Source organism: Symphalangus syndactylus, chromosome X (assembly GCF_028878055.3).
Source record: "Symphalangus syndactylus isolate Jambi chromosome X, NHGRI_mSymSyn1-v2.1_pri, whole genome shotgun sequence".
Taxonomy (NCBI): domain Eukaryota; kingdom Metazoa; phylum Chordata; class Mammalia; order Primates; family Hylobatidae; genus Symphalangus; species Symphalangus syndactylus.
The window spans coordinates 21,348,189-21,365,529 of NC_072447.2; the positions used below are offsets into that span (position 1 = coordinate 21,348,189).

Below are 17,341 nucleotides of genomic sequence, written 5' to 3' on the forward strand. Positions count from 1 at the left end.
CTCAGGAAGCTGAGGTGGGAGAATCTCTTAAGCCCCGGAGTTGTAGGCTGCAGTGAGCTATGATTGCACCACTGCACTCCAGCCTGTACAACAGAGCAAGACCCTGTCTCTGAAAATAAAAAAGGGAGGGGAGGGCTTCTCTTTTGAATGAACCTCTGGTTTCAGGCTGAGGATATTGTAACAATACAGGTACTGAGGGATGTTCGTCTTTTGCCATACTAGATATAGTGGGTCCGTGGCATTCCCAACTCACTGGGGCATAGATAAAGAATACTTAGACCTGACCCTGGAAATGCCTCTCCAGCCATACATTTCTGTATCTCTGAATATCATACCTGTGAATAGCTCAAAAGCCTACATGTTTATGGAAAGCATTCACAAACGCTGTCATGCTATGTGAACCATTGAAAGCTACCTCTTTCTGGGAGCAAATTCTGACCCCTGCCAGGTTGAGATAAGTTCTCCTTCTCTGAATTCATTCTCTGCAGCACTGAGTGGGGCATTTAAGACAGCTTAGACTAGCTGTCAATGCTCTCGTCTGAACTGTGGGTTGCTGATAGCAGGGTCCGGTCCAGTCTCTCTTTATATTTCTAGTGCCTGGTATTGTGTGTCAGCAGAACATTTGCTTAATAACTACAAAACTCATAGATGGAATACATGAACAGCCGATGTATAAATCCACCTGCTGCACGCAGAGGTGGTCACATGAACTTCGTGGGGATTGGGGGGCGGCGACTGTTGATACCGCTATCTGATTTATGCCATACTCTAATTACCAGCAGCAGAAGGTAGCCAGAAGGCATTCACAGACATCCCTATTTGCATTCCCGTTATTCCCTATGCCCACTGTAATTGGAACAATACTACAATAATAAAGGTCAGACACTCAGATGAAGATTATTATTCTGAAGACCATCAAAAGTATACTTTATGGCAGACAGAAAAAAAAATGCCTTAGCTATCTTCTTGCGTGAATTTTCACTCCTGCCTCTATAGAATGTAAATCTTTTGATTCTGAGATTGGAATGATTACATGTTGCTGGAAAGGCTCACGGCTGTCTTCTGTATTTTTAACAAATGGAGCGCAGGCATGTAGTAGCTAAAAGTTCTATCTTTTCTCACAGTGTGCAAGACAGTGGCAATAAATTTTCAGAAGAGTTGTTTACTGAAGTACTCCAGCTAATAAAAAAGGAGTTAAGCTGTTATTGAGAAATCTTTCTTCCACCAACTTGCTGATGTGTCGTTCAGCTTTCAAGGTCGTAGAGAGGAAGGGAAACCCAGATCTCCTTCCTGAGCCTGGGTGTGAAGCAAATGGTCTTTCCTGGTCTCTCAAAGGATATCACAAAGCAAGAATTCCTTCACCTGGGCACAGGCTGTCAGTTACACCCCAGGTGTGTGCAGGAAAGCCAGTTGATTTATGTCTGTCTAGCCAACATTCCCATGCACCGTTGATTTCACTTCTGTTCCTGGATGGTAAATCTTGGAACAGTGTTTTTGCAAGCCAAGTATGCTTTTCTCTGTTTGTTTTTGTATGTCAAACCTGATCAACTCTACTCGATGCACAGAGTATACATAAAGATGCTGGTATCTCTGATGTCACCCCATAGGATGAAAAACCACTGCTTTATAGAGAGATGATAGAAAACGAGTTCCATAAATAATGTGAATTTTGATAATAAACACATTAATTCCCTTCTCCCCTTCTATGGAGGATTCCCCTGCATTCCAAGACAAAGGTCATGTTCTGTAGCCTTGATTGAACCCTGAAGCTCAGGTCTTTGACTCAACTGTTCTTTCAGTCCTCATGAACCAGCTTTTATTTCAGGCTTTATTATTTGCCGGTTGTATCATCTTTGTCATTTATCTCTTTATTTCCACCTCACATTTTAATATGCCACAATTTTATGATCCTGCCAATCATGTTGATGGATGTCTCTTTCTTCTTCTTCTTCTTCTTTTTTTTTTTCTGTTTAGCTTTTGAGCAAGAGGACTGCTATCCAAAATTGGAGAATCCAAGTTGAAACTGGACTGGAGCTCAGTGCTGGGCATTTCAATCCATGCAATAGCTCCTTGTTCTCAGCAAATTCTGTCACTCACATCCTGTATGACCATGTACTGTGCTTGGGAGATTGACTTTTTAAGCTTTCTTATCTATTTTCCTTAACTTTAAATCTAAAAATAAATGGGAGAACAGATGAGAGTGAAATTGCAGTGAGATTGTTCTCATACATAATGTAACTCTCTATTTAGGAACACAAAGACTGTAATTTCATGTTCGTTTTGAGGAATCTAAGCCAGTTTAGGGGAACACAATCTGCTTCTGGGGAAGGAGGTGCAATTTGCCCAGGTGTGAGTAAACTTTCCCCATAATAAGTAGGATGGAGGCTTCACAGTCTGCGCTGTGTGGCCAAGCTCTCTAACATACTGTGGCTCCATTTCAGCTCCTCCGGGTTCCTCAAGGGCATCTTCTCTTAGAAGGAGCCAAACACATGGCTTGGTAGAGATGCTCATATGTAAGTCATCAGCTAGGATGACAATTACAGTTCTTCCATCTAAGCAGTAGTATGTCCTGTTTTCTTTCTGAGATCTAACAGTGAATGTTATAGACCAGGTCCAGTAGGCTCTCATTGCGTGCCTTCTTATTCTAGTTCCTGTGAGAGGTGGGACAAGCCACTCAGGATTTTTTTTTTTTTAACTTTCTTGACTGTGAGATATTAACAACATTTCCTTGTTTCATATTCTTGTAAATAAAAAAAAGGTTGGGGGGTACCTAATTTGCCACCAAGTACTGGAATAATAAAACATGGTACTAATGATTACCAATAACTTGTTAGATTTGATCTGCCTGTTTTCAGAGAACTGGAGATGCCTGGCTTAGCTCTAACCCAAAGTGTGCTGTTTTGTGCTAATTTTCTCTTTCAAAGGAGTAGGGGTTAATAAATGTAAGAACTGACCTTAAAAGGGAAGTGTTACAGCCATAGGTGTGAGCAGTTCGAGGAGCCCAAGGTATATTAACATTAGCAAAATACAAAATGCATTTAGAAAAGCATACATCCATTTATTGTTTCCAGGAAAACTTATTAGTATTTGTGACATCCAGTCCAAAATTTGGGATGTTTTTGGCTATCATGAGAAGTTAAGGAAGCCAGAAATATGTAGAAGAAAAATTAATTTAATTACATATATATGTGTGTGTATATATATGTGTGTGTGTGTGTATATATATATATATAGTCTTCTGAACTTTTACTGGCTGGTAAAGATGTGGACCATAGGAGATGACCCCTTCAAAGTAAGAGGAGACTTAGGAGAGAAGTTCTGCAGAGTAGTCCCGGCTCTAGAGCAACTGTTACATAAACCATGTCCCATCAAAGTAACAAAAGACTAAGGGACAGAAGTTCCGCAGAGGAATCTCTGCTCTAGAGCAACTGTTACATAAACCACATTCCTTCAAAGTAACAAGAGATTTAGGACAGAAGTTCTGCAGAGGAATCCTTGCTCTAGAGCAACCGTTACATAAACCACATCCCTTCTAAGTAACAAGAGACTTAGGCAGAAGTCTAAACTATATGCAACATAAACCATTCACAATGCAATTCGCATTGCATTCCCAAGGCCCTGTCATTCACTTGACTGCCGGGTGGGGCTGCCAATGCTGAGAAAGCAGATGCAGTATTTCATCCAATAACAGAGATTTGCTGAATTCATGCCTCCTGCCAATCACTTTGTGGGTGTCAGGAGCACCATGATATAAATGACACCTCCTGCCTGGTGGTCTGGTGGGAGAAGAGAGCACATAAAGGGCTCTGGTGTCGTGAACACATGCTTTATTAGCATTTGCTAGTGAAAACTGAATCTCCGGGCTGGGTGCAGTGGCTCATACCTGTAATCCCAGCACTTTGGGAGGCTGAGGCAGGAGGATCACCTGAGGTCAGGAGTTTGAGACCAGCCTGGCCAACATGGCAAAACCCCATCTCTACTAAAACAATTACAGAAATTAGCCGGGCATGGTGGTGTGCACCTTTAATGCCAGCTACTCCAGAGGCTGAGACAGGACAATCGCTTGAACCCAGGAGGTAGAGGTTGCAGTGAGCTGAGATCATGCCACTGCACTCTGGCTTGAGCAACACAGCAAGACTCTATCTCAAATATAAAATAATAATAAAAAAATAAGCTCCAGACCCTAGAACCATGCCTGGCCTGTAGGGGATACTTAACAATATTGCTTTAGGGTTCCCTTTTCTGAGCCCCAACAGGGAAACTAGAGAATTCTGAAGACAGAGAATCGTCTCAGTCTCCCCTGAGGCTAGCCATACAAACTAGAATCTCTCTTCCCCAAGGCAGGTTATAGAGACCAGAACCCCTTCTCCCTCAATCAAGTCATAAGACTGAAAAATAGGACCAATTTTTCCTCGTCCTTTCTATGTAAAAACTGGCCATAAAGAAATTCCCCGACCTACCTTGACTGTGGGTCCTAGCACTACCATTCCAGAGAGGGTCCTACCCCACACTTAGAAAGAAGGAACGCTGCTCAGAGAGGCCAAGAACAATCTAGACAGACAGGCCTTGCCGGCTTTCCCCACTCAGTTCATTAGCATTAGATCAGGCCCTTTTTGTCCAATCCTATTTCTACATGGCTGTACATACTTTGTTGAACCTAAGCATAAAAATAGTCAATTTCCCCTTTATCTTTGGGTCTTCATTCTGAAGGCTCCTATGTGTACACGTTAAATGAATTTGTATGCCCTTTCTCCTATTAAAAAAAAAAAAAGAAAATGAATTCCTGCCCCCATCCATGCATTCATTCTCTCATTTGTTTGGCAATATTATTAAGTATCTTCTACAGGCCAGGCATGGCACTAGGGCCTGGAGATTCAATGGAAGGTTAATGCCCCATGGTGCTCAGCCCTGATGGGACTGCCTGGAAAAGGGGAACAGGCTCTCAGAGGAGGTGGCATTGGAGATGGCTTCTGAACAATGACTGCTTGCCAGGGAGAGGGGGAAGTAAGTTTTAGGTTGAGAGATGGTGATGTGCAGAGCACTGAGCTGTGAATGTGCAAGCTGTGTTTGGGACTGCTTACCATATTGGGGTAGAAGCTGGGCTGTGTGAGAGTATTGGCATCAACATAAGGCTTCGTCAGGACTGTTCATGTTTTCATAATAAATCTGAAGTGTAGTTATTTAAGGAACCCACCCAAGTTCACAGAAGTAGTTAAAGGAAGAGCTTGAATCACAGAAGAAGACATTGGGGAGTGGGCAGTGAGGCAGGGGCTGTCATTAGGGTGTGTCTGTCCCCTCTAAGCATTGCAGCTTCTTGCACGAATCTCTCAGAGCTCTCACCAACCCTGGGGAAGTGGACACTTGTCCTCTTCCCTGATAGCCTTCAAAAAGGCCTCTCACCCAGTATTCTCTTTCAGCAGAAAGGAATTGCTAATTATTTCCCAGACGAGAGGTAAAGATTGAGCCTACGATGTGAAACTGAGACACAGCACTAAATGCGTTTCTCAGAGGGCAACCTGATGTGAAGAAGCACCCATGGGACTTATTGATCCCTATCAGCAGACTTAGTTGTGAAACCTCATACCTTCTTATAGCAACATCACTCACAGCCCATTGTAGCAAAGGCCACGCATTGACAGTGACTTACAACTCTTCAGTATCTGTGCATTCTAATCAATTCAAATGAAGGTTTAGGTGCTCTCTGAATTAAGGAATATGTTTGCAATATCATTCCACTCTCTCAAGAGGTTTAGGCCAATTGAATGAATGTTCTATTTAACTTTGAAAATTTCAGTATTGACCATTTAGTGTTCATTCTGGGAGACTTGTTGTATTATAGAAGAGGGTAGAACACAAAGTTGAGTTGGAGTTTAAACAGCATTGATGAAAGTAGTTGACAACTGAAGGTACACAATGGAATACTATTCACCTTTAAAAAGAACATAATGCTGTCATTTGTGACGACATGGATGAACCTGGAGGACATTCTGCTAAGTTATATAAGCCAGACACATAAAGACAAATACTGCAAGATCTCACTTCTATGTGGAATCTAAGAAGAAAGTTGAACTCCTAGAAGCAGAGAGTAGAATGGCAGTTACCAGGGACTGGGGTTAGGGGAGTGGATGGGGAATGGGGAGATGTTGGTCAAAGGATAAAAAGTTTTAGTTAGACAGGAGGAATAGTTTGGGGATGTATTGCATTACGTGGTGACTATAGTGAATTACAATGTATTATATATTTCAAAATTGCTGAGAGAGTAGATTTTAAATGTTCTCACCTCAAAGAAATGACAACTATATGAGAAAATGAATATTTTGATTAGCTTTATTTAATCATTCCACATGGTAAACATATATTATTGCATTGTCCCCAACAAGTCTATACAAGAATTATTTGTATATATCAAATGATACATATATACAAAATTTGTATATATATTTGTATAATTGTTTGCATATATCAATTAAAAATTTTAAAAGGTAGTCTACTAGTGCGTGTATGTGTATTTGTGTATAAATTTTTTTCCCAAAGAAATACTATTTTCAAGGTGCTTGAATTCATATTAATCACCATATAGAGAAGGAAGAACAGAATTAAACAACAACAACAAAAAGCAAATACAGGCAATTTTCTCTTAAATCTCTTCCTGAGTTGGGTCTTTGGGGGATGTCTCAATAACATAATTCTTCACTTACTGATTCATAGAGGGTAACAATAAGTCACTTCATAGAGACACAACAGAGACTTACCTTTCTCTGACAGAAGATACCATATTAGGCAATTAACTCGTAGTATTTTGTGAATTTTCAAATAGCCTGCTATGATAATAGGTGGATCCTAATCAGAATGGTGGCAGACATACTTACATTACCTGTGGTCTTTTTTTTCCTCCCTTTTTTTTTTTTTGCAGGAACACCGAGACTCCATTCCTGCTTGTCTTGTCCTACCTCCATGTGCACACGGCCCTGTTCTCCAGCAACGACTTTGCCGGCAAAAGTAAACACGGAGTCTACGGGGATGCTGTTGAGGAAATGGACTGGAGTGTGGGTACGTTTCTCCTCAGTGAGTGCTTAGAAAGCTGCTAAGTCTTTGCCTCCTTGTGTTTTCTTTCCTGTGTATTTCTATCTTTGTTCCTGATGCCTTTAGAGACAGCAAATGTATGGGGTTTTTTGAAGGTAACCAAAAATGCATTGATCCTGAAAGGTAAATAGAATACAAAAAGCACCTTCACCAGCCTGGGCAACATAGGGAGACCCCATCTCTACAAAAAATAAAAATCAGCCAGGTGTGGTGGTACATGCCTGTGGTCCCAGCTAATTGGGAGGCTGAGGTGGGAGGACGTCTTGAGCCCAGGAGGTTGAGGCTGCACTGAGCTATGATTGCACCACTGCACTCCAGCCTGGGAGACAGAGTGAGACCTTGTCTCTTAAAAAATATATATAGCTTTACCCTCTTTTGCATGTCTGCAGTTGCTAGTGGACGCATTTCAGGGGAAGTCTAGTCTGTGGGCTGCAGATGGAAGAGATTCATGGACGAAAAGAGACAAAACTTTAGTCCTTATTATCCCTTATTCTATCAACAATGAAATATGAACAATGCCTTGTCATTAGCAGTTAGATGTGTGATGGATTTTGGATCCAGAATACCTGCAGCTGGCTACAGCCTTGGCTCTCAGGGCAACAGTGACGAGGTCCTCATGTTCTTCTTGCTGCATCTAACGATAGCAAAACTTTGCTTGTTCTCCAAACTCCTTCTCTCCCTTCCTGAGCAAATAACCCTATTTCTGAGAAACATGGCATTTTTCACTGACATTGGGAAGACTTCCTTACTGAAGCTTTAAGTTAAAATGCATGTCTTCCATATCTACAGGACATCATCATCCCTATGCTTTTATTTTCTCTTGCAGAGCTCAGAGATCCCAGGATGGGGGATTACACCTGGGGTCTCTTAGCTGTACACAGCTAAAGGGTTGGCTAGCATGCAACCTCATGCTGAATGAGATAGGGAAGGCCTTAGTGTGTGAGTTATGCAAAGGAGTGAAAAATCAGCATTCCAGTCCACTCGTAACTTCTCACAACTTCCAGTCTTTTCTAGCAGCATTGCCTCTTACTTTTACATTGCTGGGCCCATCTGGACAGTATCAGAGTGACAGAAGAGATCATTTTGTCCATATTTCAGTATTCACCCAGGTTGCTAAAGATTTTCATGTATTTGTTTCCTTTTACTTTTTCTCTCTCTCATTCTTCCTTCCATTTCTTTTGGTGAAATAACTCAATAGTTTCTAACCTTTGGATCCAGATGTTTTGGAAATCCATGAAAGTTGCTTCCCAGTTCTGTTTGTTTGTTTAAAGCAGCAAATTGATGGCAGTGGTGGTCACCTACTATGGTGATTGTCAGAACAAATTTTGTTCTGTTTTGTTTTAAATCATGGAAGGAGCACCTTCTTAAGAAACAAGACTGGGCTCTTCTTCCAGCTTCTAGATGTTTCTTTAATTATCTCTGTGAACTTGGGAGATGTTTTACATCTTCAGGCCTCTCCTCTATCATCTTGATAGGAGGATTCAAATTAGGCGAGTTCTGAGGTTCTTTTTTTCTCTACAGTCTGTGATTCTATAAAGTAATGAGAGTGAGTACCATTTGTAATACTAACTAGGAAAAACAAAACCAGAACATTCTTTCTAACAAGAATTATAAGAAGAATGCATTACGCTTAGGGCTTGTACATATACCAATACAAGCCTGCCTCCTTTTATTTTTTCCTTTCTAAAATGTTACACATAAATCAATTTATATTTTTCACATCTTAGTGTAAATCAGTAGAATATTTTCTCTCTTTAATGAGTGTTCTATTTTAATGTGTCAGGCTGCTTATGCAACTCTAAGACTTCTGTTGGCTAGCAAGCAACCTCACGCTGATCTCATCACACCTGTTGATTAAATTTTATTTAATTAGCATGACATACATGCCTGACTCATTAGAAAGTCTAACTTCCAGTGTTGTCTCACTACTAGTTCCTCTAAAGTATTTGGAGAGTATTTTCAATCTTCGAGACCTGCCTTAGCTCCTGATTTGTAGATGTTTGTGTTGTTTTTTTGTTTTTGGCCAAAAGATAAAATCCTTCCCCTAAGCATTCCATGAATTTTTAAGAAAGTTTTTGTTTTCTAAATCCAATACATATGAGTGTTCTGAAGAATATTTCTTCTTTCCAAGAAGGGCTTTTCCTTATTACACAGGACGGGACTGTTGCATTCTGAATAATTATGTAATAAAATAAAAGGGGGATATTTGCTTCAGAAGAAACACTCCCTGCACAAAGGAAAACTGAGACGGAAGCAGTTAACTAGTGAGGGCGCATCTCAGTCACTCAGAGCGTGTTTTCTCCACATGTTTGAGGGCTGTGTAATTCTGTGGATCATCACTTTCTCCACTGCAGGTTTCTCTAAGCCTGGGAAGGCATATTCAGTGACCAAGAACCTTTATTATGTAACTGTACACCAATTCTACTGCCCGTGATTGTGGCTTACTGCCTTATTCTTAGCTGAGTGAGTGCTGTGTCTCATATTGTTATAGTAGCTAGAGAAAGACTGACTTCATACAGATGTTGTGAGAGCTGCAGAAGGGGCTTCTCAGTACAACCACACAAGGGCAGTTGAAATCCAGGAGATACGATTCTGCTGTGCGAATTCACGGGGTGGTCAACATGATTTTAATCATCAGAGTGACTAACATTGAGAGCTGGCCCCATACTGGGCCCTGATAGCACATGTATTTGTGGGAGCCATAGGCTTTTGGTCCCATAAAGGTTGTCAAGAAATCACTGGCATGAGGCAGATTGATTCATAGGAGAAAAGGCATACTAATTTATTGAATGTGCATACACAAGAGCCTTCATAATGAAGACCCAACCTCCCAATGGGGTCCAGAAGCTTATACACCATCCTGAGGTTACAGAAAGGATGGGGGCTTGGGCCAGGCATGGTGGCTCACACCTGTAATCCCAGCACTTTGGGAGGCCGAAGTGGGCAGATCACCTGAGGTCAGGAGTTCAAGACCAGCCTGGCCAACATGGTAAAACCCCGTCTCTACTAAAAATACAAAAATTAGCCGGGCATGGTGGTGCACGCCTGTAATCCCACCTACTGGGGAGGCTGAGGCAGGAGAATCACTTGAACCTGGGAGGCAGAGGTTGCAGTGAGCCGAGATCGCACCACTGTACTCCAGGAAAAAAAAATATATATATATGTGTGTGTGTGTGTGTGTGTGTGTGTGTGTGTGTGTCTGTGTGTATGTATGATGGGGGCTTGGATCCTGGTAAAACAGGTTATGCGGCTCAGGGAGAAGAGGAGTTCTGTTGAGGGGCAATAATTGATTGCTAGGGAGAATTATTGGATACAGGAACAGAGATTAACTTTTAATTTAAATGATCCTTGGAGATAGTCATTGTACTTGGAAAAGGGTCTCCTCAGGGGTAGTCATGTCTTGGTCTTCTTTTCTGCAACAGACAATGAAATTACAGGGAGGGGAAGGGAAAAAAATGTTCTTCTTGGGAGGCTCTGGATCTTAGGCAGATAAAAGAACTTCACCTTCTATGGGAGAAACTGTGTGTGGGATGAGGGGGAGGTTAGAGAGACTTGAGGCTTCTTCGGTTTAGCATGTCAAAATGCAATCTTTGGGGATATCAGTTTCTGAGTCCCAGCATCTTACCTCATTTTGTGCTGCCAGTGGTCCCTGTGCAGCAGGTGATGTTCTCATCATTCCCATTTCACAGGTAAGGCAAGTGAGGCTTGCAGGTTAGGTACACCCACCTCAGGTTACAGAATTCATAATGGGTAAGCATGAGTTCAAATGCAGGTGTCCCACCTAGAACATGAAATCTACACTACTTTGTTTCTTTTCTTTCCATGTAATAAGAAAGCGTGCATCATGTCAGTGCACAATCAACAACATATCTCCAGGACAGATCTAGTTCATTCATTAGTCATGTTGACTGGATGCTAACAGTGTGCCTAAATGTTTTTTGGCAGTGTAGGGTGGGAGTGGGGTGCAATGATGATAAGACTATAGGTTTAGGGGAGAATGTTCAGCGTACAGGATACTAAGAAATTTAAGATTCTTTCAGGAGATCCTATAACAACTCAGGGCAGAAAGTGAGGAATGTCCTGAGGGAGGTGCAGATAAAGTGCTTGAATAGTTTGGAAGCAGGAAGGGCAGTGGTGCTGTGCATGTTGGATACAGCAGCCACATCATTTCAGCAGGGCACACCCACAGTGGAATTCTTTGGGCAATCATGGTGCTATTGCAAAGTCTGATTTTCAATCCCAGTTAATTCTGAAGCAGCCCAAGCATCAGGGAAGAACAAACGTGTAAAATCTCATTGTTCTCCAGTATGCAACAAGCATTTTGGAGGCCTGTCATTCTGGCTGTTTCTCTTCCTTTGCAAATAGACTGACATTTTTCATAGACCTGTTCATGGTTGGGGGTCAGGTGGAAGGATGGATGTAGTTCTCACCGGGCGTTTCTTATCTACAGCTTACACCATTATAGTGATCATAGCTAGTCTGTGAAGTGGAATTTGCATGCAATCAGCGTTCACTCAGAGCCCTGTGCTATTAATAGAACTACATGAAGGAATCATAAATCAGCCTTTGCTCAGGATTAGACTAGCAAGTTCTGTACTATTACAAAGAAAAATTCAAGTGGAGAACAAGAAGGTGAATGCTAAAACAAATCTCTGGCTTCCAATCAAACCTTCCTGGACAGGTGTGGTGGCTCATGCCTGTAATCCCAGGTGGATCACCTAAGGTTATCAGTTCAAGACCAGCCTGGCCAACATGGCAAAACCTCATCTCTAATCAAAGTACAAAACTTAGCCAGGCATGGTGTCACATGCTTGTAATCCCAGCTACTTGGGAGGCCGAGATGGGAGAATCGCTTGAACTCGGGAGGTAGAGATTGCCATGAGCCAAGATTGCGCCCCTGCACTCCAGCCTGGGCAACAGAATGAGATTCCATCAAAAAAAAAAAAAAAAAAAAGCCTTGTTATGGAAAAAAAAAAGAAAAAACACCCTTCCACTGCTGAGAGTTGGAATCAACTGGTTTTATGAGATTCTTTCAAACGAGAATGGCAAGTCTTCATCTTTAGATGGAGTTCCAGAAGTCTTTGTGCATTTGTCGTTCAGTTGCTCAGGATTGGTAGCTTGGCATCCCCTGTTGACTGAGCATGACAGGGCAACCCTCAATTTGATTTCTCTCCCTCTCCTCTGCCTGCCCTGCAGGAGGACCTGGACATTGCTATCGTACCCTCTGGGCACAGAGAACCAACCTGGAGGGAAAATAAGTGGTGAATTCATGAGATGAGCTTGGGGGATGTTACAGAATGAATGCATGTTTACCATGCCTGACATTTAGTCAGTCATGTGCAACTCAATGTAGCAGCAAGGGCCATGCACCCAACTCATCTTGAGGGATGGAGAATAAATTGGAGGGCCTCATTCATAAGAGCTCAGGATTGTGTCAGGAACCTCAAGAAACACAAGAAAACTCTGGCAATGGGGAACCATAGGTATTGGTCTAAGCCCTTCAAATTTGCAGCATAATTCTAAGTAGGGCCTGGATTATCAGACGTGGTTGTAATGGATTATCCATTTTAAAACAGACTCTTTCTAGGAGGTTTGGATTAAAATGATTGTGAAAGTATGGACTGTAGCATGCAATGAATAACCCCTCTGTATATAGGTTCATTTACATGGACAAAAGTCCTCTGATTGAATGTATGTAGAAGACATCTACTTTTAGAATCTGTAGGGGCCACGGGGAAAACTTCCCCTTCACCCTCTGAAGTTTCTCTAAAAATCAACTCACAAAACGCAGATTAATTGGAGAAAAGTAATAAAAACCGTATTAAGCTGCACATAGGGAGCATCACAGAGTGGCTACCCAAACCCGCTATGGGATACCGAAGCTTGTATACCATATTGAGGTTACAAAAAGAATGGGAGCTTGCATCATGGCAGCCCTCCGATAAAATAAGTGGTAAATGGTTTGTTTGTTTGTTTGTTTTGAGACAGGATCTTGCTCTGTCACCCAGGCTGGAGTGTAGTAGCTCAATCTTGGCTGACTGCAACCTCGACTTCCTGGGCTCAAGCAATCCTTCCACTTTAGCCTCCTGAGTAGCTGGGACTGCAGGTGCATGCCCCCAAGCCCAGCTAATAATTTTATTTTTTGTAGAGACAAGGTCTCACTATGTTGCCCAGGCTGGTCTTGAACTCCTGGGCTCAAGTGATCCTCCCATCTTGGCCTCCCAAGGTGCTAGGATTACAGGCGTGAGCCTCCACGCTTGGCCAGTTAATGTTTCTTTCAGATCTTTAAGGTGTAGGACTCTCATTTCGTATTTCCTAGATCTGGACGAGGGAAGTCCTGGTTGCATGAATACAGAGTTTCTGCAGATGCAAATCTCCCCCACAAAAACAGCTCTCCTTGCAGGCTGTCTGACAGCCATCTCGCATACATGAAATAAATATATTTTGTGGTAAAATATTTTTATTTCCTTCAAGTTTTATAGACCAGGTACACATTAGGTGCTCAATAAGGAAGTTTTAAAAGTGAAAGTATGGAGGTCAGTTGCCTGATACTTGCAAAGCCTGATCTAAGGTGCCAGGAATTACTAGGAACACAGATATAAATAAGGTTGACTTGGCTTTCTCCTATATATCAAAATAATAGTCCAACCATGGGCATGGATGAGATCGTTCTGCAAGAATATTTCAGGCAGTTGAGCAACCTGTGACCCACAATTTGTCTCCATCTAATCCAGGATAAGAGTTTAGAAATCAACCTTCATGTCTTTACTTCTCAAAAACTGTAAGACCCAAAAAAGCAAAAGCCCATGTTCTATTTGACATTCTTTGTCCTATACAGAGTCTAGCCTGGATCTTAAGCCTGTATATTTCCCTTGGGATGTAATGCATCACTTTTCTATCTTTAATTTCTTAAACATTCTTATTTTTGATCAATGCAACCTTCTTTAAAAAGTGACAATAATGTACTCACTTCTGGTGCACAGTGAGGATGGAAGGTCCAGTCCAGCATCCAAAGGAAGGTCACGGCAGAAAGAACCCCCAAAAGAAAACCAAAAGAACAGCCAAAAACTGAGAAGACAGACTCAGAGAAGTGTGATCAGGGAATTCAGGAGCAAAGAGCATTTCAAGGGATAATGATCAATACCAATGAGTACTTCAGAGACATCAAGAAGGGCTGAAAAGGGACAAGTGAATGTAGCTCCTGTAAATTTTAGAATTATAGTGTATTACAGAGAATGATATTTGAGGAGCTGAGGTCAATGAGGTTGGATATTTCTTTCAAGAGGAATGGAAGAATTTGTGCCAAGGGATGACTTATCAGGCTTTGTCTGAGCTCATCTCTGCTTGGAGACCATGAATTGGGTGTTGGCACATAGGTATGTGGATTTTCAGTTCAATGCAGGGCCAGGAAGTAGGATCACCAAACTTATTGATGATTGAAGTTTTGCTAGCAGGGAGTGTCACAAAAGGCAACTGGGCAGTGGAATTTGAGTGATTAGCAACAGAAGGACTGAAGTGGCAGATGGTGGTGCGGGATGAGGAAGGAAGAGAGCTGGTGGCTTGTGATGATGAACTGGAGATTCAAACAAGATTGCAGCAAAGGTGTTGGAAGGCTGGGGCAGAGTGGAAGTGTTTATATTCCAGAGGTTGAATCATTCCAGGTATTCCCAGGTGCATGGCATGCCTGCTGGATGATGAATGGAAGGCAAGTTCCTGGCATTGGGGAGGTCATGGAATTGGGAAGCCAGTGTGTTCAGCTGGTGCCTTCATATGACAGTGCACCAGCAAAGATGCCATGCACGGCTGTCCTGTGATTCCTAGGGCTGATTATCTTTATTCATTTTCATGGTGGAGGTTTATAGCGAGGCAGAGAGAGGGGATGCATAATGGTTTACTTTGTAAGGAGGAATGTAGAACCATTATGGACCGCTCATTCATTAACTGAGCTTCCAATATTATCAAACACTTAAAATTGAGGCTTGAAAATTATTTCAATCGTTGGTTACCTGCCAACGTTTCAGGTTTTTAACAGGTTTCAGGGAGTCAGGGAGGTGGTCCATGCACACTAAGCAAGCTGGCTTCCCTCTTTGTCCAGCACAGCCCCATCTGTTAGCTCAATGGCATTAAGGCAGTATTAAGAGCTAACTGCTGAGACTATACAACTCTTTATCTCTTCATAGCTGTGGCACACATCCCAGTGGGATGTGATGTGCAGGGGGATGCACTTGGAGCAATATGAAATAGAACGTGGAAGCATTTTGTCTTAAAACTCTTAAGAAAAGCAAATGTATCCCCTAGACTCTCTCTCATCTGCTTCCGCAGCAATGGTTGGATGTGGTATGAATTCTTAAATGTGTTTTTATTTTTCATTTTGTTTTAAACATGCGCTTCATAGAGTTCAAATAAAAATAAATAGATAGAGCCATGTGACACTGGCTCCAGACTAGACAGCATGATGGAACAGAGCAGGAAGCCCAGAAAAAGTATTTCATGTGAAATGTAAATGTAAAGGTGACCCTTCAAGGCAGATGGCTAAGAATGGATTATACAATAATTGTGATAGTATGATTAAACTTTTAGGAGAGCAATTGTAGTTAATTCACTACTGTCTGGCATTGTGGTGCTTTGCATGTGCTTAAATGATATAATAATGGTGTTGTGTTGATGATGATGGTGATGGTGGTGATGCTGATGATGGTGATGATGAGGATGATGGTCATGATGGTGATAATGGTGATGATGATATGATGGGTATGATGATGGCGATGCTGATGATGGTGGTAATGATGATGATGGTGATGATGGCGGTGAAGATGGTGATAATGATGAAAATAATGAAGATGAAGAGGAGGAAGCAGGGGGACGTTGTGATGCTCAAAATAAAGAAGTCAATTTTACAAGAAGCGTAGAAGATTAAAGTAAGTTGCCCAAAATCATGGAGATGGCATATGATGGCTAGAATTTTAATCTTGTCTGTCTTACATACCGTGCTATTCCTGCTGTTCCTGATATATTCAAATAAATTCCCCATGCAGATTGTGTTTGGAAAATGGAACTACTGAAGAATTCCAGAAAATATATTGAGATATATTTATCTGATATATAGGATAGTTGAGAAAGGTCTTTCTGAGCACAAAAGCCAAGAAATAACTAACTTAAAGGAAAAGATTGCTGAATTTTACTTCATGAAATCTAAAATTTCCTAATGTTAGGTAAAAATATAACATAAACTGAACAAAAAGACCAACGATAAAAGACAAAAAGCATGTGCGTCATCAACATAAAATAAAAAGAAAACTCCTGAGATATAGGAAGAGCTCATACAAAGCAAGTGATAGAAAGATAAATATCAGAAAAAGACATTGATTGTACCAATTTATTGTACCAGTTCACTACACATGTTCTAGAATTGGGCATTATGCTTTTAAAAAATAAAATGTTTGCTAAAATAACTGAAAGATCAGCTCTTTTTAAAAATTACTCATACCACATTATACTGATTCCGGAATAGGTCAGACATTTTTCTTGTATTTAAAAAAAAATAATTAAACTACAAAAAAATCTGTTGCCATTTATCCAGTGGAGTCAGAATCTTTTCTTAATCCCCAATGCTTATAGGAGGACCTGATGAAATCTATGGCCACTGAATCTCTTATGAGTCTGCTGCTGATACCATATTACTGTTGTTTCAGCTTACAAGGCATATTTTAAATATTCAGCCAACACCTCTCATTTATGAATCCCAAGGCATCTATGACACAATGATTAAAAAAAAAAAAAAAAAAAAAAAAAACTCAAGTGAAGCAACAAATTGGGCTTTATTTTCACACTGGTGTTTTTCTTCATTGGAAATCCCCTTTAGGAAATGTCTTTCAAAAGGCTTTAGGTTATCTGTGTGTGTGTGTATGTATGTGTGTGTTTACACATGATATTTTACATTAAATTTATCTCCCACTGCGTCCTAAATCACACTTTTAAAAAAGTGAGTTTGTGAAATCTACTTATTTTAATAATGCTAATGTAATGTTAATTCCCCAAAGTGGAAACTGCAGTTAAAAAAAAAAAAAAAAAGGAAATCCATTGGTTTATTCAGACTATCAACTCTTGGTATATGCTTACAGTCATAGCTGAGCTCTGGATCAGATGAAATATGACCTCTGATCGTGTCATTGCACACCCGTATTGCTGAGATTGCTATGATAATCATGAAATTGCAGATAGACAGTATCTTCTCAGGGACTTTTGACAGGGGCTGGTA

At 41.1% G+C, this 17,341-nt stretch overlaps 1 protein-coding gene across 14 annotated transcripts in view; it reads left to right on the forward strand.

Moving 5' to 3' along the window:
• STS (steroid sulfatase) overlaps positions 1-17,341 on the forward strand; it is a 352,626-nt gene that overhangs the window by 120,053 nt on the left and 215,232 nt on the right. For all 14 annotated transcript variants that reach the window (XM_063635331.1, XM_055269311.2, XM_063635339.1 and 11 more), the window contains one exon: positions 6,914-7,050. In XM_063635331.1, the coding sequence (XP_063491401.1) occupies positions 6,914-7,050 (137 nt within the window). The remainder of the gene's footprint in view (positions 1-6,913; positions 7,051-17,341) is intronic.